The sequence below is a fragment of the Lipophrys pholis genome (assembly GCF_963383615.2).
Source record: "Lipophrys pholis genome assembly, chromosome: 17".
NCBI classification, from domain to species: domain Eukaryota; kingdom Metazoa; phylum Chordata; class Actinopteri; order Blenniiformes; family Blenniidae; genus Lipophrys; species Lipophrys pholis.
The window spans coordinates 18,687,520-18,712,120 of NC_137643.1; the positions used below are offsets into that span (position 1 = coordinate 18,687,520).

Consider the following 24,601-nt stretch of genomic DNA (forward strand, 5'->3'; position numbering starts at 1 on the left):
TTCTTCTGCCTGTGCCATTTCAACAAGTGTAGCTCGTCTGGGTTCAGTTTGAGTGAAGTGAGGATTTCCTTATCGACGGCCGCTCAGCCTTTCATCCCGCAGCCGATTCGTTACGGCGCCACAGCCGGTCAGTCAAAGTCACAAAAAGTCAACTTAATGCTGCTCGTACGTCCGTAACGCTCTGTAACGCTCCGCCAGCTTACTCTCTGACTGAAGTGACTCATGCTGATGTGACACAGTGAATTGTTTTGCACTTATATAATTGAACTTGTCCTCGGTGGGGTCAAATCGTCATCACAGCTAAAAGTGACCAGTGGCTGAGGGATTTTAGACGTTTTCCAACACCTGCCGTTGCATTAGCTCCATGTGAGCTTTAGGTGAGGTTCAGGAGAATTATGGAAGTCAAACATAAATGTCAGACTGAAAACTTTCGATTCTTGAGATCCGTCGGAGAGTCTAACAGCATTAACAGCTCTGGATTTGCTTTGTGTTTTCAGTTTGTCAGTCTCTTCTCATGTCTTGACAACAACAGAGCTCTGTGACTCCCACAAGAACTGTTACCGAAACTCCTTCAAATGATATTTCCCTGTAATGGTGGTTCTCACTGTCGCCTGACCAGGAACAAGGTTTTGGCTTTGGGTCCATGTCGGGCCTTCATGTGTTGGATTTGTAATATTCTCTTTCTGTATGTTTGGGTTTTTCGTCTTCAGTCCGAGAACATGCCATAGAGGTAGTTTGCCCAACGATGGTGGCCTGGAGACGTCCAACACTTTGTTCTTGGGTCCATTAATTAATTGGACGTAACGTTAAAGAAGATGGACTGATGGATGGTCGTCTCGGATGCATTTAAAAAAACTTCCAAGGACTCTAGTTGCTTCTAGAGAAATGCCGCTTGGTTCATGGCTCCTCACTGATCCTGACAGACCAGCTCCGGCTCTTTGGTTGTATTCCCCTGGAGGACGACGGATTAACATCAGAGGGATCTGTGCCACGTTGTATTTTCCAGTTCTTCTGATGAAGGTTAAACCTCATCACTGGATCTTCTCTGCTGCCGCCATCCCTCCAAAGCTGTGAATGTTGTGTCGTCTCCTCCACCCAACTTTTCCATTGATTTCTTGTCCCCAGTGATTAAATTCTGGTCTCAGATGGTCGTTGTTCTTGTTGGGATCAGATTTCAGCGCGTCAATCACTTTAGTTACGTCTGCGGACATCATGCTGGTTCCGGGGCGCTCGCCGCTGGTAGCTTGGGCTGCTATGTTGCTGTTAGCTGTCGTCGTTTCTTCTCTCTGGTCTTTAGAGTTAATCTTTGTGGGGTTTTTTGGCCTCTGGTTGCCCTTTTCCCCCCCTCATCTGTCTTTTCACCAGGATAAATTTAGTCATGGAGTCTGTTTGTGGGTGAATTGAAAGTCTGGGAGAGCAGCTCCTCCTGCTTCTAACTACTCCATTACTCTGACTGGAAGTCCATTGAGTCATTAGAGTAGCAGGAAAGTGACTCAGACAGCGACTCATGAGCTTTATAAACTCCTGCTATAGATGTTCGTCCAACCTAAAGTCAGTCCAGGTAGAACTTAATCTCTCCAGGAAGCTGAATGGAGCTTCAGCGTGGTCCTCCAGAACGACCTCCCTCTGCTGGGTCACTTTACCAGAGTCTCCGTCAGATTATCAAACACAGAACTTGTTTTGAAGGTGTCGTCAGCTGGTAGCCTCACGTATCCAGTCTCCCTCAAATTGCCTCTAAATCAATTCTTAAAATTTTTTTAGGGAAATAAAATCAAACCTAGAGCTCCTTCTGATCCTTTTTCACACCACAACTTCATCTCGCCAGAGTACATGGAGATTTTAACTGGTACGGATGTTCGGTTTACGATTGTCTGCAGGAACTGGAGTTCAAAGTTCATTCGCTGCTAATAGCAAGCGGCTGAAATAAAAAATTTCAAAAATGATCGTGGAGCCGTCTGCCAACATCCTGCAGCCCAGAGAGTTAAAATGAAATACTGGATCGTTTGTGAATCACAAGGTTCAAAGTTTCTACTCGTCCTGTTAGCGGTTAGCTACGGCTAACCTCTAAATTCGACAGAGGTGGTTTTCGCACAAACGAAGAAAAAAACCTCCAACATACGTGTCTTAACAAGGAAACAGGTGATTTCCAGGCGACAACTCCTTTAAGAAACATTGTAAATATTGAGACCGTGGAGGAAACTCTGTACACGCTCTGTATATATTGCCAACAGAGATTTTCAGTTGTAGACAACACCACATTGGGAATGAAGTCATGAGTTTATCTCCGTCCAAACTTTCTTGGTAAATCTGCTATTTGAGGATCTTCAGTTCACTTCGGTTCTGAACTTGGAGAAGTTGGTGTCTCACTGGTTCGGCCTCCCGGCATTCTCCACGTTTGGGTCATTTGAAGCTGAATCTGTTAGCGTTGCTGCTTTTCATTAGGACTCACAACATCTGGAACCGCTGGTCCTGATGTTTGCAGGATTTGCTCGTGTGCAGCAGATCACAGGACCCGGCGGTGTTCGGCTGGAGCTTCACGCTGAGCCCGGAGCTTCAGGTCACCGTGGGGTTCATGAACGGGATGTTCTGTTCTGACTGGCACGCCGGGAGGGTTCCACCCCAGAAATCTGCCCGTTGCCTGGTTTCTGGCTGCTTTTTACCAAAAAAGCTGATTCTTCTCCTCTGGTTTATTTGTTTGATTTTCTCGACTTTCTTTTTTTTTTTTTTGCTGCTTTTCGTTTTGCTTTAGTAAAGTTTGTAAATTGACCTATGTGGCCAATTTTCACAGTATTTTCACACACAAGTCATTTATGCTGATGCTTCATCCAGCAGCCAGGATGGCCTGGCTCTACATGTGTAAGAAACTTTCTGCATTTGTGTAGCTGATCTGTTTTGTTGCTATTTTGAAGCTTAAAAAGCTCAACCTCTCTGCCGTATTGACCATTTTTAAACACTTGTGAAACGTAATTTCTTCCATTTTCTCCTGTCACATCATGTATTCACATAGGATTCATTGACGCCACTTTCACGCTCAGTCCGTATGATAAACTTTCTTAATTCCTCCTTGAGCAGCTGCGTTTTAATGAAAGCAGCCGACTTTTTTGACAAGATTTTGCTGAAGACGTGTTGTGCGTCCTGCTTCCTGGCTCTGTGGACTTTAGGTAGATCCGTGTCAGGCGATATTACTGAGAGACTGAATACCGGGTTTAGTGGATAAATTGGCCTCTGGACGAGATTCACAGCGGTAGAGAACACCGAGAGCTGCAAGCAGATGAAATGGGAATCGGTTTATCTATCCGCCGTCCCGTTTTATCGTCCCCTCGCAGTATAACATTTTACTGTGGTTTGTGAATCATGGTGCCAGTGTTGTATCCTTACCGTGGGAGAGCTCCAGTTGTTAAAATCCACGACATGTATGGTGCAACGCACAATGAAATCTACCCTGATGCTATTAAATTTACAATGCCGCCATGCTGTCAGTGAGTTATCACCATTGTTACTGTGGAATATACAGCAGTTTACTGTACAGGACTGTAAAAATCACCATGAAACTATGTCTGTTGAACCGCCAGCCTAAACAACATGATACTGTTTCAAATACCATGATACGCAGTAATAATATGCCGAAAAACACCATGTTACTGCCTCAGATACCATGTTACATGGCATTATTTAGCCAGAAATACCAGATTACTTCATCAAATACCATGTTATATGGCATTATTTAGCCAGAAATACCAGGTCACCGCATCAAATATTATGTTACGCCTTGCACACCATGGTTCACAGCATGGTTTAGTCAGAGATACAGCATTACTACCTCGAATGCGGTGGCACACTGCTTGATTTGGTCAAAAATGGCCATTTTACTTCTGTCAAAAATACCACATTATTGGAGCAAATGCCATGTTACACGGCATGATTTAGCCAAAAATACCATGCTACTACATCGGGTACCATGTAAAACATCATGATACTGTCAAAAATATCATATTACTGAATCTAATATCATGTTACAAGGATGATGTTTGATCAAAAATACAATGGTAAACATTGTGATACTGTCAAAAATACCATGCTACTGCTTCAAATACCATGTTACAAGAAAATGTGAAAAATGCTGTCAGTCTGGATGTTGTGATCAGGACTCTGCGGGGACAGTACCATCTGCTGCAGGACGCCTCCATGATGTTGTCGTAATGACTTGAGCTCTTTTTTTGGGTCGGGAGGATTGTTAAGCGATGACTTGACAAGAGAGGAGCTCAAACGTCTGAAGTGGCTCTAATATTTCTACTTTGATTGGGATCCTCAGCTCCTAATTTCCACTGTTAGTTGGTTGGAGCATCATTGAGAGTTAAGGAGCCGCGATTAGAGGCAGAGCACACGGTATAATCGCTGATCAGACCACCAGCATGCAGTTGGCAGCGCATGTTTGGATACAAGAAGAAAATAAAAACAAGCTTTTATGAGGTTTTCCTATCAAACCGTATCTAATACCTCCGCCATTGAAAACCATTGAAGCCAGCCTTTGGGGGTCTACTTCAGAGCCCCTCCAGGACCCCTCCAGACTCTCGCTAGGACCCCCTCCATGACCCCTCCAGGACCCCCTCCAGACCCCTTCCGGACCTCCTCCGGACTCTCTCCAGGAGCCCTCCAGGACCCCCTCCAGACCCCTTCCGGACCTCCTCCAGGCCCCCTCCAGGACCTCTCCAGACCCCCTCCAGGACCCCTTCAGACCTCCTCCAGGCCCCCTCCAGGCCTATTCCAGACTTCCTCCAGGCCCCCTCCAGATCTCCTCCAGGACCCCTCCAGACCCCCTCCAGGACCCCTCCAGACCTCCTCCGGGCCCCCCTCCAGACCTCCTCCAGACCTCCTCCAGGACCCCTCCAGACCCCTTCCAGGACCCCTCCATACCTCCTCCGGGCCCCCTCCAGACCCCCTCCAGACCTCCTCCAGGACCCCTCCAGACCCCCTCCAGGACCAGATGTTTGGTCTGAATCACACTACACGACACTTCCCTTCATGTCAACCCTCAGAATGTTTAGTTCACAGTTTGGAGAAGAAGACTAAAGCAAAACTAGATGCTAAAAAAATGTGCGTCACATTGTCAAATATAACTCTGGTCGCCATGGAAACTGATCAGGGTTCGTCTTTCACAACTCTCTCTCGCTCTCTCTCTCTCTCTCGCTCTCTCTCTCATGAACTCCATCCTTTCATCTCTCTCCTTGTCTTCCCCCCCCCCCCCCGATAAAAAATAAATACGCACATTTCCAACTGGAGGAGAGCGTCACAGCTGGGTTCTAGTTTTTATCTTTCAGTGGAGAAGAAGCTAAAGAGCCTCGGCGGCTGGAATCATCAACTAGATCAGGGGTGTCCAAACTGGGTCCTGGGGGGCCGGCGTCCTGAATGTTTTAGCTCTCTCCCTGCTTCAGCATACCTGAACGTAATGATGATGTCATCACCAAGGTCGTGAAAAAGCCCAATAACGAGCCCCTCATTACAATCAGGTGTGCAGCAACAGGGAGGGAGCGAGACCCTGCGGGACGCCGGGTCCGATCTTGGACTCTCCTGAGCGAGAAGGACAAAACTCTGCAAACGTGTTTGTTTTTATCAGCTGAAGACGATTTAACTCGCATTCCCTTTGGTTTTATCGCCGCCGTCACCAGACGCCTCCGTTGTGCAGCCAGTTAACCTACAAGCTGTCGACTTCGAATCGGGACGAAAAAAGAGTCTGAAAGGATAAAAGTCTCAATCTGCCAGAACGTCAATCCTCCGATCGCCTGCCAACCGTCCAATCAGATTGTTAAAGTCGGCGCCAATCACACTGATTAATATGACACCTGTTAGTGAGTGGAACGTATTAGACGGGTACATTTGTCCCGAAAGTTGTGTTTGTTACTCAGGCAATGTTATGTCGGAAATACCTTGTGGTGTAGGGTGGTGGAAAGGTGGTGTAGGGTGAAGCAGAGCACCATAAAAAGTCAAATAGCCGGCAGAGCCAGTCTCTGGTACGAGGAGGTTTCATATGAGGGAGGCTGTAACCAGCTGAGCTCCGGCAGGCAGAGCCACCAGCCGGAATGAACACATGAAAATACAAACCAGCAAAACATGTAAATGAACTCGAAGTATAAACAGGACTTGATTATGTTCCACTGGGGTTTTTTTTTTTTTGTTGTTTTTTTGTTGTTTAGGATAGACAGGGTTATTAAAACAATTATTTCCTTTCAGATGGAAACATTTTCTCTCCCAGATGAGCAGAAAGCGTGCGAGCTGCACGGGGAGGAGACGCTTTCCATTAGTGCCCCATTAAGTCTGATTACAATTGATTACTGCTGCTGCTGGAGAGAGAGAGAGAGAGAGAGAGAGAGAGAGAGAGAGAGATGAGAGAGAGAGAGGAGAGATGAGAGAGAGAGAGAGAGATGAGAGAGAGGAGAGAGAGAGAGAGAGAGAGAGAGAGAGAGGAAGAGAGAGAGAGAGAGAGAGAGAGAGAGAGAGAGAGATGAGAGAGGAGAGAGAGAGAGAGAGAGAGAGAGAGAGAGAGAGAGAGATGACCAGTCCTGTCCTCATCACCATCAAACCACCTCGGCGCGGTGCGGATGCATTAGCATCGACGCACGCTTCAATTATTCCTCATGTTTCTGCAGCTTATTGTTTTTGGCACAACGTCTGTCTGGTAACGAAACGACTCCCCCAGCCTCCCCCAGCCGTTTCCTCAAAACTTGAAAACTTAAACTTTACCGTTTATTGCGATTTTTTTTATTCTATTTTTGGGAAATGGTGAGAGCGACAAGGTCACTTTCACGTCACGCTTCAAATGAAACCAACCGAAATTCCCCATTCAGCCACAAAGTGGTGCTGTTTTAATCCCCCCCCCCTGCTGTTCCCTCGACTGGAGGTTTGTAAAACAGTGTTCTTTCTCTTTACCGCGTGTTACCCCCAACTGTGAGCTCCTGGGTTAGCCTCTAGTGCGATAATTGGCACTATTCCGTGACGCAGTTCTAGTACTACGCTACTCTTGCTCCACAGAGTTCGATTACTGAGCTTCCGTCTCTGTTCTGTTCGTCTTGCTGTGATCGGCTTTTAAAAATGGCGAATGAACGAGACGCTCTCCGTACTCATCTAGCGACATCACGCCCCGGCCAATCGGAGGCCTGCCGTCTGCTGACCTCACATTCTCTGCTCTGGACCGCGGTTGAGGAGGTACCAGAAAAGTACCTGGTATCAGGTACTGACGCGTAGTGGGAAGGCCTAAAGACCGAGGCGATTTGAGGAGGCGCCAGTGGAAAAGCCCCGTAAGGCTCCATTTGATTGGCCGAATGTGTTGAAGCTCATGGAAACGCCTCAGTGATACGTTTCAATATGTTTTGCAGCCGATGTCGTCGGTGTCCCTAGGAAGTAAACGCTTCGGTCGATTTCAGTTTCTTCGGGAATCAATACTGCCACATCGAAGTCCTTCATGCTTGACATATATTTGCAGTGAATTCCCGATCGTCATAGTTTGATATTTCCTCCTTTGAAACGCCGAGTCGGGACACAAAAAGGACGTCTATGTCCAGTTTTAACTCCGTGAAGAAACTTTCCAGTAGGACTTGGATTATTTTCTCAGTCTGGATTCTGTGTGTTCTGATGGTTTCGCTCCCAGCAGGTGATCGACTCTTCCTCAGACGTTTTTAACGTCTGACGTCAAGAAGATGTTTCAACTGCGCTGGAACTCTTTGGAGGTTCCTGAAAGAAATTCTGCTTGTAGAATCTGATCCTCTGCGTCTTTCCGTCACGAACACACTCCAGTATACGTCTCTTCTCCCCTCGCCAGGCGGTGGTGTCACTGTTCTTTTTATTTATGGACTTAATTCCGTACACACACACACACACACACGCAGTAAGCAAAAAGCTACAAGATTCATGGGCTCATCTCGGGGCAGCTGGTGGGAAAAAAATGGGAATTATTCCTGAACCGTGTCCGCGGAGGAGCGTCCTGCCGCACGGCCGGGCGCCGCGGCGCCAAGCTTTTACTGAAACTACCAAACAAAATGCCGTCTTGAGGAGAGTTTCAGTCTATGTCGACAGTGGAAAGCTCATCGTGTGTGTGTGTGTGTGTGTGTGTGTGTGTGTGTGTGTGTGTGTGTGTGTGTGTGTGTGTGTGTGTTTTCTCTAGGTGTTTCTCTCGGGGAGCTCAGCGGCTCCTCCTCAGCGCTGCCTGGAGTCAAACTTCACCACCTCCTCTGGTAAGACCTTTATGTTGATGGACACACACACGCACACACACAGACACGTTTCCCATTGAGTCGGATATAAATGTGACGAAACTCAGATCTTTGTTTACGTCCCAGACTAAATGACGTGATTATTTAGCTTGTGTGTGTGTGTGTGTGTGTGTGTGTGTGTGTGTGTGTGTGTGTGTGTGTGTGTGTGTGTGTGTGTGTGTGTGTGTGTGGGTGCGTGTGTGGGTGTGTGTGTGTCGCATCAGTACTAGATGTCCTTTTGCATAAAAACAACTATTTAGGTCGACTGTTGTTTTTGTTTGAGAATTTTTATTAGTTTTCAGGTCTGAAGTTTGTTTTTTGCTTGTTTGTTTTAGGTTAATATCCAAAGTGTTGCTCCATGTGGTTGCTGCAGGTTAAAGTTGCTCCTCGTGTTTGCAGGTTAAAGTTGCTTCATGTAGTTGCTGATTAAAGTTGCTCCATGTGGTTTTTCAAACCTAGTGTTATAGTGAAAGCAGGTTCCACACATTGACACCCAGAAGCAGCTTAAAGTCAGTAATTCCCCTCCGTGTGAGGACACCAGAGAAAGAACATCAATCCTAACAAAGGGAATCGAACCGGTGATCTACCGTGAGGAGAGCGAGCCGACCGCCGTCCCAGCGAGCCGCCACCAGAATGATTCACTACATTGCAGTGACATTTGTGCTGTTTGCCAGTTTAATGTTTCAGTCTGCTTGTGTTTGCTGACCACAGTCAGCCGGGTGTATGCGTCTGTTCGCCCTCTGGTGTCTGACTCTGGTATTGCATTTCACCTTCTTCCCCAGCGATCATAATCCCTCCTCCCTCATGCGTCTGTTGCCAGATCATCGTTGTACCTTCGTGTCGAGACGCTCGGGGTTCTTCCCTTGTGATCACCTGAACTCTCTGAACTTGGATTATTTTTACGAGTCTGTCAGGTTTGCCACCGATCCCTGACATTTACCCCTGGAAGTTCTGCGTCGGGGTTGTCTGTGCTGCAAACGAGTTCACCGCGAAGACACGAGGGGGCGTAGAAGGACGAGTCGCAAAACTGCATAAGAGTCGTTGTTAGTGGTTAGTCGGTGGTTTTAATGAGCAATCCGGCAAACTTCAGCTGCGACGCAGTGGATTTCAGCTTCTGGGTCGAGCCAGCAGACGGTAGCGGCGAGCTACAAGCTAACTTCCTGTACGATGTCGGCCATATTATCAGACGAGGGCAAAGCAACCAAACGTTTTCGCCGCGCCAGGGTGTGACTTGTTCACTCTTGAGTACAACAGCTTCTTCAATGAAGTGGACATTTACGTCCTTCTGCTCATCCACTTGTAAACAAACATGGCCGACCCGTAGTGGTGTGACGCGCGGTCCATATTCTAGTTTTATCGTCCACATCAGTAGTTTTATAGTTGAGACTCTCCCCTGATAGCGTCCGATGCATCATCAGTCTGTTCGGATGTCGGGTTCTCTCCATTTTCTCTCCATTTTCTTCGCGTTCATAGCGTTATTGTTCTCTGCACACGACTGTGTGGTTGCATTACAAGATCAAACAACAGCGCCCCCCTGTGGCCCGGCACGTATGCAAATCATCTTCCTGGTTTGTATTGCTTCTCTGTCTGCAGCAGACCCAGGAAACCTGAATCTGCCCGCGCCTGACTTCAGATCGTCTTTTTCAGAAGTGACGCGCAAAGTTCACGTCGGACTCTTCTATTGTCGTTCGTTCCCCCGCAGCTCCGCGACTTGATGTAACCCGAAAGGTGCGTCGGGACTCGGCCGTCCGTCTCCCATCAGCTCGACTTCGTTAATGAAAACACCATCTGCCGGCCGCACCAGTTGCCATGATGATGACGTGGATCAGGTTGCCCGCTGTGATGCGGCTCGATAAATTAAGTATCAGAAAGAGCGTCCGGGCATAACGGAGGGCGGATCAAGACGGCTTTAATCGGTCAAAAATAAATATTGAAGCAGCTTTTAATGATCTGAGCAAAAGGTTTTTAGAGGTTTTTTTTACACACAATAAATGCTGAATGAATGTGACTATAGAAAGAAAAGGTTTTTTTTTCTCAGACTTTATAGTATTTACTTCATGTTGTTGAGGGTTTTTTTTTTTGATATAACAACAATTCTGATCAAGATGCATTTATTGTTGATGTCCAAGAAAAACAATGAAATTCTGTTGGCATTCTCTGACAGTCATATTGGACATTGAAAGTCACAGCCAAATGTGAAACGTAAAAATTAAGAGTATAAGCATGAAGTATAAAGTTGATATATTCAGAATAGTATTTCGAACATTTGTACTTTGCGCTCTATGTTCACATTTCCACTTTTTACTATTTCACCTTCATCCTGCACATGGTCTTGACCTGCAGTTAAATACGACTCGCGTTCTTTTGGAAATCTTTTTTTTTTTTTTATCTTTTTCTTTTGTAATTTTTAATAAAAAAAATGTTATTCTTTTGGAAGGAATCTTCCTTTTTTTTTCTTTTTTTTTTTAAATCTTTTTTTCTTTTCTTTTTTTTTATTCTTTTGGAAGGAATCCTAATTACACTTTGGAAAGTCTGCAGTGGGAACAGTCCTTCCCTCAGGTTCCAGTTCAGGAAAGTCTTCTGGTGGTTGTTACATCATGTGGAGTCTCCGTCTTTTCCCCTCGGCTTCGGCTGCTCCGGCGACGAGGGGGAAGAAGTGCTCGGTGGAAACCTTCGATCCGGTTTCTCACGCTGCCTCTTCTTCTCGCTCCGGCCTTGCAGGAAGCTCTGCTGCAGAGGTTTTCACTGAGTCATGCAGCTGTCAGAGTTTTAGCAGCTTTGTGTTTCTGTTGCCAGAAGTTCCACTGATCGCTTAGTGGCGGATGAAAGAATGAAGGCGGGCAGTTTGGCGTGTTTTGAGCGGAGGCGGTGGTGAGTCACTTCAGCATGGAATCTGTCCTCGGTCCGTCGCTCAGTCCGTCGACAGAGCTGAGGACGATGTCGTCATGCAGACGCTAAACTGTATTTTCTGGACTGTGACTCCCGTTTTGTAGTTTATTGGCTGCTCATGCAACTCATAGTGAAGGAGTTCGTTTCCTTGTTAAAACATGATTATTGGCATTGGACCTGAGTTCAAACTGAAAAATCTGGAGTTTGAAAGATAAAGTTGAGTTTTTTTCCACTAGCCACTAGCATTAGCTGCTAACCTGGCCAGTATAAAAGTTGAACCATGCGATTGACAAATGTATTTTATTTTAACTCTCCAGGTGCATCGCCCTGCGGCCTGGATGTTTGTAGACGCTCCACCGTCGTTTTTTTATTTTCATTTTTCTTGTGAGCAAAGGACCGCCACGCTACCGCTATGCTATCCGTGATTGACGGTTCCTGCGGCCAATCAACAAACCTAACATCCATACAACATCCAGTCACAATCTCTCATGTTCTCTCACGACAGGAAGTTGACGAATGAAAAAAAAGTCAGAAGGAGCTCCATGTCTGAGCTTTTGATTTTTCCCTAATGTTTTGATTAAAAGACAATTTAAGGGGGCTGGATACTGAGAATAGAGAAGTAATCTGTAGATACCACCTGGGACCACAAGATGTCACCGTATGACGACCGCAAAAAAATAAAAGAACCTCCATTACTACCGGATTTGTATGACGGCGTGAGTCACCGAGCTGACGTGCTAAAGTGTGTGACAAACTCGAGTGTCTAAAGAAAACATAAATGTTTGCTTCCCTTTTCATTACACATTTTTCGACGTATGGCTCTTTTATTCCGGGCAATACGGTAATCGGTTTGAGGAACACAACAGATTTGTTTGAGGGGCTCCACCAGTGTTTCTCTCTGCGGCTGCCAGCAGTGACTAACGGGACAACATGTTCTCCATTAAGGGGCCGATTTCCTGCTTCCTTCCTTCTTCGCCTCGGGCTTCACGGCGAACAGCAGCCAGTCAACTAACAATGTTTTCCCTCAATCGGCTACTGTCCGTCTTCGCTGAAACTTCAGAAGTTTAGTTTGAACGTTTTGGTTGCAAAAGATTCAAGATTGAAAGAGAGATTTATTTTTTTTTGCTCACATACAGAGTTACACTTCATGTCTTTTAGGAAAAGTATAAATATCATAAGTGTTAGGTGATCCAGGACTGAGCCCTGTGGGACCACCGATACCCGACCTGACGGGATGTGTAGGTGTAACTCACTCTACATCATCTAAGCTCGATACTTATTGTGGGGAAAAGAAACACATTTTCCATTCTGGGCCAATTAACAGGCGACACTGTTATTTATTTTTTGTCATTTTTGCATACTCAGCATTTCATACTGTAAGGTACAAAGACTACGCGATAGTACTCTCACTCAACACGATCAGTTTAATCCTTCAATCATCAAAACCCGAATGTCTGTATAAAAGCAGAAAAGTAAAGACAACTGGTACATTTACAATGCAGTAGATTTCATTTTTACTCAATAGCTTTGAATGTTACTACTTTTTTTATTCTTATGATTTTTGGATGTTTTTTGGATTTTTTTGGGATTTTTGGATGTTTATATTCTCTGTATGGTGAGCTTGGGTGACCTGAGAGGCACCTCCAAATTATATCTATTATTATTTGTGCCTGCCTCTTTAAGAGGCAATGCGCAAATATTACTATCCTGGCCGAGGTGTTTAATTATCATTCTTATTACTTCATAGATTTTAATGCTACTACTCAAAAGATTTTAATGTTACTACTCAATACTCCGACGCAGCCATTCCCAATCTCCAGACAGCCTTGTCTCCCGGTGTGAGGTTATTTCAAGCTTCAGGCTCAATGGGGGGTCTGACCCAGACTGAAATATCAGCACAGTGAAAAAAAAACCCTAAAACATGTTTCACCGTTACGTATTTTATTATGCAGTTTAGTTCTTTCCATGGAAGTCAGAACCAGTCAGTATATTCATATTTTGCATCTAAAGTACATCTCATGTTCTCCAGATGTGAGTTTCTCACGAAGTCCAAAGTCCACTCACCATTTCTGATCGGCTGTTTCCTGTTGAGTGTGGTCTGTGGCCCCCTGGCGGTCGACAGAGGTAATGCAGGCTCACAGTTCAGTTGAACTAAGTCCACTCACAAAAATCCCCACTAATGTGGGTTTATCGGTTCCAGTGGAGGGACGCCTTTTCTCCACCACTTCCACCAGTCTACCAAGAAATGGTGTGTAACTGTTTGATATTTTGGTCAAGTTTGAACTTTTGGTCAAGTTTAAGTGATGCTGACTTTCCCGGAGTTAACACCAGGCCCAGTGTGAGCCAAGCGAGCAGCAAACTGGATCCAATCAGGGCGCCGCTTGTGTGAAGTGAGGAGTAGAAATCAATAGAATGTGAGACGGGCTGTTATTTGGCGGTGCGGAGGAGGAGAGGAAGCTGCAGGGTTCCTGACTCTCTGATCTCCGGCGCTCGCTGGGAGAACAAGGCAGGAGTTACTTTCTGTCTCACTGTCTCGTCTAGAAACAATATAGAAACCATCCAGACACAATTGAGAAACCATCTACAAACAATCTACAAACCATCTGGACACAGTCTAAAAACAAGCTTCAAAGCATCTAGACACAATCTAGAAAAGGTCTACAAACAATCTACAAACATCTAGAAAGCATTTAAAAAACGATCTACAAACCATCTAGACACAATCTACAAAAGGTGTGTGTGCGTGTGCGTGTGCGTGTGCGTGTGTGTGTGTGTGTGTGTGTGTGTGTGTGTGTGTGTGTGTGTGTGTGTGTGCGCGCCCCCCCCCCCCCCCAGGTTGTCACATTACAGGTTTTTTTGTTTGTTTGTTTTTCACATTAAACAGTGAAGTTTCCATCCAGAGCCTCCAGTCAAAAAGTGAAATAAAGCAGATCAGAATCAGATGTACTTCATAAATCTCTAGAGGTTCTGGTTACATAGCTCTACACACGATGAGAGGAGACTTAAACTGAGTTAAATAACAATGAGGTACATTAAATGTCCAAATATACAGGAAGACTTAAACATCCAGGCAGGGAAAAAAACAACAACTGTAACTCGGTGAGAAGCGACAGAGTCCAGCGCTCTCTCTCTCTCTCTCTCTCTCTGACGACAACGGTGAAAGTCCATTATTGTCACTTTGGTTTATTTGGGACACTAATGTGCAGAAACAGCATTTAGAGGAGCAACAAAAACCAAAATAAAACATTCTTATATAATCTCTTTGAATTATACCGAAGACAAAACCTTTTTGGTAAAAGTAAAACATTAGTAGTAAAAGAATAAATTAAAGATCAAATTAGATCCAAAAATAAATGAATTTGGCAAAATAGTTTAGTTTTTTATAAAACAAAAGACACATGAGTGATAAATCCTAGATTGTCTGATGTTTGTAATGTTCTTCTTTATTATCGTGTGGAATCGACTATTATTCTTTTTATTTTTATTATTATTATCATTATTATTATTAATAATAATAATAATAAAAACAACCATAATAAATACAGAAATATTACAAAAACCTTCGCAAAGAAAAACATCTTAACTGGAATGTATTTACACATGTATTTATTCAATTTATTTTACGAAGTACGAATATCATTTTGTGTGTGTGTTTCCTCGTGGTGAGAGCAGTTTTAGCTATACAAGCAATTCTTTCATTTTTTCCTATTTGTCTTCTTTTTTCTTTTCCTTTTTTGCCTTTATTTAGTGTAACCATTTTTACTGTATTTGTTGTTTTTTATTATTATTTGATTAGTTATACCTATTTCATACTTTGTTGACAATTGTCACCATCCTGGCTGTTTTAGCCGTTTTGATTAATTTAGCAGTCTGGAATGCAAACTACAGTGGTTTCCGCCGATCGACCTAAATGGTGTCTGTGTGTGTGTGTGTGTGTGTGTGTGTGTGTGTGTGTGTGTGTGTGTGTGTGTGTGTGTGTGTGTGTGTGTGTGTGTGTGTGTGTGTGTGTGTGTGTGTGTGTGTGTGTGTGCGTGTGTGTGCTCTTGTGCGCAGTAGAAGCAGTCAGATGCGAGCGGCGACTCTCTGACATCCCTGCAGGCTGCTCCAGTCATTTCGCTCTAAAGACGCCATCCTGTCATAGAACCGTGGCCTCGATCGCCCTGCCGCTGTGGATGTTTTATTTATTTTTTGATCTTCTGCTGACGGTGAAACACCCGGCGTCTCTCGTAGCTCCACGGACCGTAAAGGGCAAATGGAAACGATCATGCAGAGATATCATCTTATTCTGTCCAGTGAAGAATAATACATGACCCCAGAGTATTAGCTGGTTACACGGAGCTCGGGGAGCCCCGGCGCACTGTGGAGGATCATTATCAGTCCTGGACAGGGACGGAGCAATCGGCTCATACACTTCTGCTTTCTCATATTGAATTTAGGGAAATAAAGATCCAAATTATAATCAATATAAAATGAGATGTATATGTAGACACAATGGACATATTGCCGTAGATAAGTAGAGACACATTCTCTCTCTCTCTCTTTCTCTCTCTCTCTCTCTCTCTCTCTCTCTCTCTCTCTCTCTCTCTCTCTCTCTCTCTCTCTCTCTCTCTCTCTCTCTCTCTCTCTCTCTCTCTCTCTCTCTCTCTATATATATATATATGTTTTTTATTCACTGTTATGTCTACAATGTTCTACTTTTGTACGTCTAGATTATTATATTTTATCAGGTGTAATTTCCATTTTATTTAAAAATGTTGTATGAGACGGAAAAGCTATTTTGGTTGTTTGTGTGTGAAAATGTGTAGCTGAACTGACAAATAGGTGTGTGTGTGTTTGTGTGTGTGTGTGTGTGTGTGTGTGTGTGTGTGTGTGTGTGTGTGTGTGTGTGTGTGTGTGTGTGTGTGTGTGTGTGTGTGTGTGTGTGTGTGTGTCGTCTGCATGATTGCCCAACTTCAACACAAAACTGGTGTCTTTGTAAAAATGTAGTTTTAAAGTGATTTTTGGAGTGTGGCCACTAGATGTCACCCTTACACACTCCGCAGCACAGCACCTGCCTGTCCTCAAACGGCCTCTGAGATGAAAACAGAAACAGCTTCAGACTGTTTTATCAAGGCAAAGAGACTCATGACACCCAGTTAGTGACGTGTCTCCCTCCTACTCGGGATTTTTATTTCTTTATTTATTTTTTTAGATGTCTTGGCAGCTGATCGAGCCTCACTTCTGAGCTGTGAGTGGAAGTGTTGTGCAGACGTGTTGTGTTGACTGACGGCTTCTTGGCTCTGTGTTCAGCTAGGTGAGGTATCCAGATGTCTGAGGAGGCTCTGAGGATGTCGTCTCGGCCCTGAAGCCCACCAGTATGTCAGGTAAGACTCCTGGTGGCGTCACTCCCACAGTAACACACAGTCACTGCCTCTCGTCCATCAGGAGAATCTCAATCCCACGACCAGGTTTTTTATCTGAAAGTCTCTTTTTAATGTAAAGAAACAGAGTTTTCCCCTCAAAACGGCCACATATCCCTTTAGTAAACCTCATAATTTGGTAATGTGGATACCATTTGTTTTATTAATACGCAAAATAAAAGGAATCAATGCATCTTTTCATGAATATTTACCCAAATCTGAAAAAAAATACGTCTCAAATTATTTGGTGAAATGGATAAAAAAATGTCAGCTTTTGACGTTTTCTTTGTGGAAATATTAAGAAATAAGTTTTAAAAAGCCGAAGCCTCTCCACACATAACCATCAAGGAAGCTGTGCTGCGTCCACGATCCAAACGTACCAACGTGGCGATTTCTGCTGTGATTCAGCTGCTCTCCTCAAAGCTCCGTCGACCAAAAGAACCGCATACCTGAAGGTCGAAAGGTCAACGTTCACCGTCCTGAACAAAGTGTCAGGAGAAGAATTATTCCCAAGATAGGAAAGGCGGCGAGAAGAATCCCGGATCCCGACATATTCGTTGGTGGATCAAGGCGACAAAAGAAAAAAACATTCCTAAGCTATAAAACGGTTCATCCAATCATAAAGCGTGTGAAACAAAATCGAGCCTTAAATCACAGACTTTCGGGTGGAAGTGGTGTATTTGATCGTCCATCCACCAAAACCACCTCTGTGTTGTTTGTAGTTGACGTCACAATCGCTAAAGCACCATGAGTTGACTAGACTTGTCATGTGGATCGGAAAAAGCCCTTCAGTACGTCTGAATTCATCTGCTGTGAAACACAACATCGGATCACAGCACAGCTTCCACTGATCCTGTGTAGAGGAACTCATTATTGGAGGTGATCATCTTCTCTCACCACCAGAGGGCCCCGTTTACCCCCCCAAACCAGATTCCTCCTAAAACAGGAAACAGAAGCTTTGACTGTTGTTTTCACACATTTTTCATCTAAAAAAATTGTTTTAAATACTCTAATACTCTAGTTTAGTTTAGTTTAAGCCTTTTAGCTATTATGTGTGTGTGTGTGTGTGTGTGTGTGTGTGTGTGTGTGTGTGTGTGTGTGTGTGTGTGTGTGTGTGTGTGTGTGTGTGTGTGTGTGTGTGTGTGTGTGTGTGTGTGTGTGTGCGTGTGTGCGCAGCTTGACAGATGAGCTCATAAGGAAATTAACTTGATCTCTTCACTCAGTCACTCTAGGGAGCTAAAAAAGAGGCCTAATACTACAAACCGGGATTAACATACCCGGGATATCTCTCCGTTACCTGGGTTGACTTACCCAGACTGTCGCGACCCTGATGAGCATTAACACGAGGCCGGTAATCAAGTGGCTAACTCAGCCCGGGGTTTCAATTTAAAAGAGAAGTGAAGCAGCGTCGCCCCGATAGAGAGAATCCCGGTTGGTAGTATAGGCCTCAGGACACTGATGATTCCATGTATGTCATGCTGTTTGTATTGTTGTTTTCTTTCCTGAAGCCTCTGAATGCTTTTGATTTGAGGTGGAAAAAGCATCTTGTTTGTCTGAGCTTCAGGAGCGTTTCTTTTAAAAGTGCCTCTCCCATCTATTTTAGAGCCAGCAGAAAATTGCTCCCCCCGCTGGAAAGATGAGGCCATTCAAAATGGTAATATTTATCCTCCCTCTCAGCACTGCTTTCCTCCTCTCTGTCAGAGCTTCAGGCCACTCATCGGGAAATGTAGGGCTCTTGTTTTATAGAGGGCTGCTTCACATCTAAACCTGCTTCACATTCAGCCCCACGTCTTTCTGAGCGGCCGTTAAGAGTTCAGACTGACAGATTGTTTTTTTGTTTTAAAAGTGTCTTTCCTCTTCTTTCCCTGCTGTTTTCAAGACTCTGTCTCTGAAATGAGTCCAATTATTCAATCCAAAAGAAACTACATTTTGTGGAGTTTTATTACTTGAGGTAATGGAGTCTTTACAGACACTAAGAGTATGATAGTTTTCTCTTATTACTCTGAGGTAGTGAAGCTCGGCCCTTTTGTGGACTTAAAATATAATAAACTAAATCGAGCAAAATACCTTCTGATGAAATAACCTTTTAGTGATGCCATTACCATAGGCAATTATTTATAGTTATAGTCTCTTAAAATATATATGTAAAAAAAAAATCTATTATCTCAACTCCAATAACTCTGTAAATGGAAAACATGAACCAGGTGATTTAAATTTAATTTGTGTAAAAGAACACATTTAAATGATCAAAATGCTTTCTGACTGTATTTACCTGAAGTAATGGAGCTCAGTTGAAGCTGAGGTGAGTAATGAAGGAAACCTTAATTTGTCTCTGTGTATATAAATATATTTAAAACCTTTTTAGAGGACAAGTACAAATACAAAATTTGAAGCTAATATGTATTTCTCTTTTAAATTTTTTAAGTGGGATTTCCAGGGGGAAATAACAGAGAAAAGCTTTTTTGTGATCATAGAAAAACAAACACGAAAATCTTCTGTATATCGATGAGTAGCTACAGAATCGACATGGACAGTATTGTTGTGTAATTATTCATTTACTCATTAATAATTACAGGAATTATTAGATTAATTAATTAAGGTTAAAAAAAAAATTTGTAATAATCTATGATTTAAATTAGGAATTAAATAGAATTATGAATTTCGGTATATTTGTCATTTAGATAATTGTGAGGTATCACCTGGAATCACCAAATAATCAATCTTTGTTAATATTTCTTGACAAAATAACACTGAAGTTAAAGCGAAGGCGTGACATCCAACAGCAGATTGTTACAGCCAACAACTCTCACAGTCGATACGCAACTACAGTATATACAAAGTTTTAGCCACGTTAGTGAAATATCAGTCAGTATTTTTGGACAAAAAAGAACTGACAAAGTAAATACTTGTTAAAGGTGGATTACATTAATTTCTTTGGGTTTTACAATCAACTAAATATTCAATAAACAATCAAAGTTTACAGATAGATAGCTTTACAAAGAGAAAAAGTATATCGTTTTCTGTTTTTACCAAAGGTAATGGAATAAGTGTGAGGCTAGCGCTATTAGCCAAGTTATACTAATCAGACAGTGACAGCACAGGGACAAATTCCGGGCTGATGCCGATCGATTCAAACGGAGACAAACTAAACTACCGTCAAATGTGTTTTATGGCTTTTTAATAAGTTAGCAGTTTATAGCAACATGCAGCATGTTACCCATCAGTCACTACTTCCGATGCTATCGTTAGCTGGCAACAAAGCTAAAAATACCTTGTATAGTCTGTTTAATGATTAAACACAAAGTGTGTGATGATGAACTGAAGCTGTTGTCATGAATGGGAATCCCGTTGAAGGTAAGGCCTCGCTGATCGTGACTCAATTCACTTCGCTATCTTCTGTGTTCGGCTAATCGCCGACGCTTCACTGCTGCAGCATTTCTTCTTCTCCTGCGCCGCTGAGCTCTTCCCTGAATGCCCTTCAGACTCAGTGAGGTGGGATTAAAAGCAGCGCCGCCCCTTTTATTCTCTCTGCTGCGTTCCAGGCCTCTTCAGTCGCCGCTGTGAAGCTTCTTCTGAACCTTTTCATTCAGTCTCTACCGGCTGCCAACTAACTTCCCTCTACATTTCAGCTCCACTGTGATCAACGTATAAGACTTTTACATTTCCTCCCATTTCTGCTACTTCAGCTCTTTTATTGAACTTTAATGGATGAACTGGTCTGTCCTTCTATAATGTCGCTGTACAACATCACATCGACATTCACCGTGACTCTTTTCTCTGAACGTCTGAAACAAAACCTCAAATCTATATGTGCAGTTTCCTTCTTTTTTTTTTTTTGATCCAGTAGAGTTCAAACCAGAGGACACAACCAGGTTCATGTCCTAATGGATCCATTGACATTAGGACAGTTGGAGTCAAGTAAAATGTAGATCAAGACACCATGAAAAGGTGACCAAGAAAATCTGAACCTTGAAACTACTAATACTTCTAATAATAATAATAATAATAATAATAATAATAATAATAATAATAAAAACCAGTAGACCAAGATACCTGGAAAAAAATACCCAGAAAACAAAAAACAACGGAAGAAAAAGTAGGTCAAGAAGCTAAGAAAACTGAGAAAGTAGTAGACCAATAAAGTAAAGAAGAAATAAAATAGGAAATTAAGAAAAATCAAGTAGCCCAAGATAGCTAGAAAAGCATTTTCCAAGAAAATAAAACACACGCAAACTCTACCAAAGGAAATGTAGGGAAATGTTGACCAAGAAAAATGAGATCGAGAAGCTAAGAAAACCGAGGAAGTCGACCAATAAACTAAGAAATAAAATAAGTTATAAAAATTAAGAAAAACCGAGTAGACCCAGATACCGAGAAACAAACAAAAGCGGCTCTCATCTCAAAGTTCGACACGACCCTTGATTAAATTTTTGCATCATGAATTTTCCAGTTTGGAAGACAACAGGAAGTTCCAAATTATGGACACGTCCCAAATAAAGCATTAATAGGTGATTATTGGAAATGAGATTTTGCGTGAGTGCATCATCGTAGGAAAAGCTGCTTTCTTGCCGGCTGTTGTTCGTCTTTGTCCAGCTTTATCTCCGGTGACGTAGCGGCGGCGGTCTGTCCGTCAGTCGCTCGCTGCCGGGAGGCGGTCGGTCAAAATTCTACGGGTTCGGGTAGAGACGTGTTGTTTTTCCATCATCATGCTTTATGTTTTTCCTCACACGTCTGGAACATCTGAGGTTTTGTGTGGAAGCGATTGTGTTGCTGCAGGCCTTTGTATCTGGACACTGGCTCGTCGCCATATTTCTAATGAGCTCAGTGTGGGAACCAAAGCTGCTCAGAAGAACTGAACAATGAACTGCAGCCCCTATTCTCATGTATTTTGTACATTTTGACCCCGTTATCCTGCAGAAACACTGAAAATCCACCAGTGAAACGAGCCGGCTGCTATGGTAACTGTTCTTAGAAGACATTAAAAACTAATTTCAAGGGTTTCCAGGGGGTTGAACTGCCCCACCACGCACTTCAGGCGCTGTTTGGTCATGTTATCCCTCAGTCTCCTCTCTGTCACGACCTCATTGATAACTGCTTAAAACAAATGAAATGAAATAAAAGTGTGAAAACCATTCATTTAATTATACTATTACACTTCACCGCCGCCCGAGGTTTGTCTATTATATTTTAGGTCCCGTAATAGATTAACCTCCATCTTTTTTCTTCCCGTCATTAATAAGGCTCTCGTCCACACGGCACCGTGAAAATGACTCAAACGGGTGCAGTACTTATGCCAGGCTTGTAGGTGGCACTGTGATACAGAAATACAGTAAGAATGGAGAAGCAGATGCGGAGTATGCAAAAATGGTTGTTTTCGACAAATAGAACATTCGGTCTCGACCCGCTACACCAGCCAAAACCATCTTCCCTCCCCGTCGTTCTGAAGAAGGTCCCCGTCCACACGTTTTCAAAACAGCGCCCCGCCGTGTGGCTGATCAGGCCAGAAAAGATGTGGTGACATGAAACGACGGAGCGGAGAAATTTGAAAACATTGATGTGTGGACGGACAAGACGCACCCTCGCTGAAAACGATTACGTCATGGCCACGCCTCTCGACTCCGCCTCCTTCTCCATGACGTCACTTAACAGCAACAACATGGCGGACGACCTGCAGCTGCAGCAGCTGCTGATGCGCGTCGCTTTAATAAGACCAGATGTTGGATTTGTCAATTTCTCTGTTTTTTCATGCTCCACGTTTTCTTCTCTGGCCTCGGTGTCTTTCTGTGGCGGCGTCACAGTGCCGCCTGGCATATGTACTACATCCTTTTGAGTAGTTTTCATGGTGTTGTGGACGCAGATGTTACCCGTGTGGACGGGGAACTTTTTCAGAATGACAAGGAGAATAAAGATGGTTTTGGCTGGTGTGGCCGATTGTCAAGGTTTGCTTTTCATGACCAGTGTAGCAGAACATTTGAAGCTTTTATACACTTATTTACTCTCCTACAGTTTCATCTTATTGTATATTTTGCTCATAAAAGCAACGCAGACTAAGCATGTATTCCAGTGAGCTACGGCTCTCCCTGATTCCCAGTTGAAGGGTTAAATCCCCTGAAGGACGCATCCTCTCCGAAGACGAGTCCTCTAAAAGCTGTGTGGTCTGCAGGGCGAAGCTAACCAAATGAAACGGGGTATTTTTGGACCCACAGTTGCACCGCGACGCAGAGCTCAGGTTGCCTAGCAACTGTGTCGTCGGTCCGGTAATGCCGCGGAGTATTGAGATGAAGCCTTTCTGTTCGGTGACAGTTTTACTGGTGGAGCCCGAAATACTTCACACTGCAGCACACACTTCTGGAATTATGTTTGTGCCACAATCCTGAGGGCACAGAAGGAAAAGAAAAAGAAAAACTTGAACAAAGAAATCCGTAATGTGAGCAAACCAAAATCTATTCAAAATGTCACAGTCTTCACTCAGGACGGTGGCACAGAGATAATCCCAAACACTCAGGTTCCCTTTTAAGTGCTGGGATCTGGGAGGATGGGAGGGGGGCTCCTTTGTTGAGTCTGTTAAAAAAACATTTGTAGGTTGATCGTCAGTGTTCAGATCTATCGTTAAAGAACAAAGCCGATGACTTCCTCCAGAACGCTGTTCGGTTTCGTTCACCCAGCCAAAACCATCTTCTTTCTCCCCGTCGTTCTGAAAAAGTTCCCCGCCCACAAGGAATACATCTGTGTCTGTTACACCATGAAAACTACTCAAAACAATGTAGTACATCTGCCAGGCCTGTAGGTGGTGCTGTAACGCCACCACAGAAATACACCAAAGAAAACACGGAGCATGAAAAATCGGCGAAATCAAGAATTCCAGCATGTGGCTTTAATGAAGCAACGAACATCAGCAGCTCCTGCAGCAGGTAGTCCGCAGGTAGCTCAGGAGGCGGAGCTGCAGCCGTGAACCTCCGTTCTCTGTGACACAGTGAAAACGTTCTCATTGTGAACGGCAGCGTTGTTTGTTCGGCTGAGGAAATATTTAAATATTGCTGCTTGTCCAGAGCAACGATCGTCAATGACCAATCAGCAGACGGCTCCGTTGTCGTTCCGACTTATGGAACCGTACCAATGTGCTAGGTACCTCAACGTGGGGGCTATGAAAAATGGATTTGGCACAGTACTATCCACAACTTTTGTCAGTGAAAACGCAGTGAAAGCCGTCCCGTACCGCTCTGGCAAATACTCTGCAGAGGAGATAAAGAGTTTCTATAACCTGTATACTTATACAGTATATGTATGACCTGATCTGAACTTTAAACTGGAGTCCCAAATGCTTCAATCAGATCCAGATTATTTCAATACAACAAAGGTTCTTTAATGTTTTGGCTCAATTTCTTTTATTTTCATTTATTGATTCATTTTATCAGGTCTTATTTATTTTGCCCCTTTGGGGCACTCCGCATCGGAAGTTGAGTCTGGTCTGCCTGTGGGGGGGGCGTCGTCCTGGGGACCGTTATGGGTGCGGCGGTGGGAGCTCTGCACTGTGGTTCACTGACCGTGGTGTGGGCTCCTGACCAGGTGGGTCAGGGCAGTCCGCTGTGGCCGGGCCCCCCATAGCTGTAGGCTGGTCCTCCTCCCCATGTGTGCGTGTGTGTGGTTTCGTCCATGCGTATGTGCGTATGTTTTTATTAAATTTTTTTATAGTATCTGAAGCACTTTGTGCTACAAACTATGTATGAAAAGTGCTCTATAAATAAAGTTTGATTTGATTTAAGGTCCTCTTTAAACTACAGCTGGATTCTTTACACCTGAACTGAATTCTAAACTCTTTCTCTATTTTAATATGTATCTCATTAATCTAGAGGAAACAAAGTTTATAGGTTTGTGGGGGGGGGGGTCTTTTGGTGTAACATTTTTTTATTAAGACAGGAAAACAGACGGAATGTTTTCAAAAAAGCCCGATTTGACCTGAAGCAGCTTCAATGTAGAAGAGTCTGCAGTGCAAAAGTAAGAAAATCTAAAATATTGAGTCACTTCAGGAGAAGTAATCAAATTTCAGAGGGAAATAATGTCATTTATTGT

The 24,601-nt window shown here is 43.7% G+C and overlaps 1 protein-coding gene across 4 annotated transcripts in view; it reads left to right on the forward strand.

The window, feature by feature from the left end:
* thrb (thyroid hormone receptor beta) overlaps positions 1-24,601 on the forward strand; it is a gene marked incomplete at its 5' end in the record, with an annotated part of 103,576 nt that overhangs the window by 59,235 nt on the left and 19,740 nt on the right. For 2 of the 4 annotated variants that reach the window (XM_080485545.1, XM_080485543.1), the window contains 4 exons: positions 8,156-8,225; positions 15,186-15,337; positions 16,422-16,495; positions 18,135-18,185. In XM_080485545.1, coding sequence (XP_080341671.1) covers positions 16,489-16,495; positions 18,135-18,185 — 58 coding nt within the window. The remainder of the gene's footprint in view (positions 1-8,155; positions 8,226-15,185; positions 15,338-16,421; positions 16,496-18,134; positions 18,186-24,601) is intronic. The other 2 variants (XM_080485544.1, XM_080485542.1) reach the window with 1 other exon arrangement.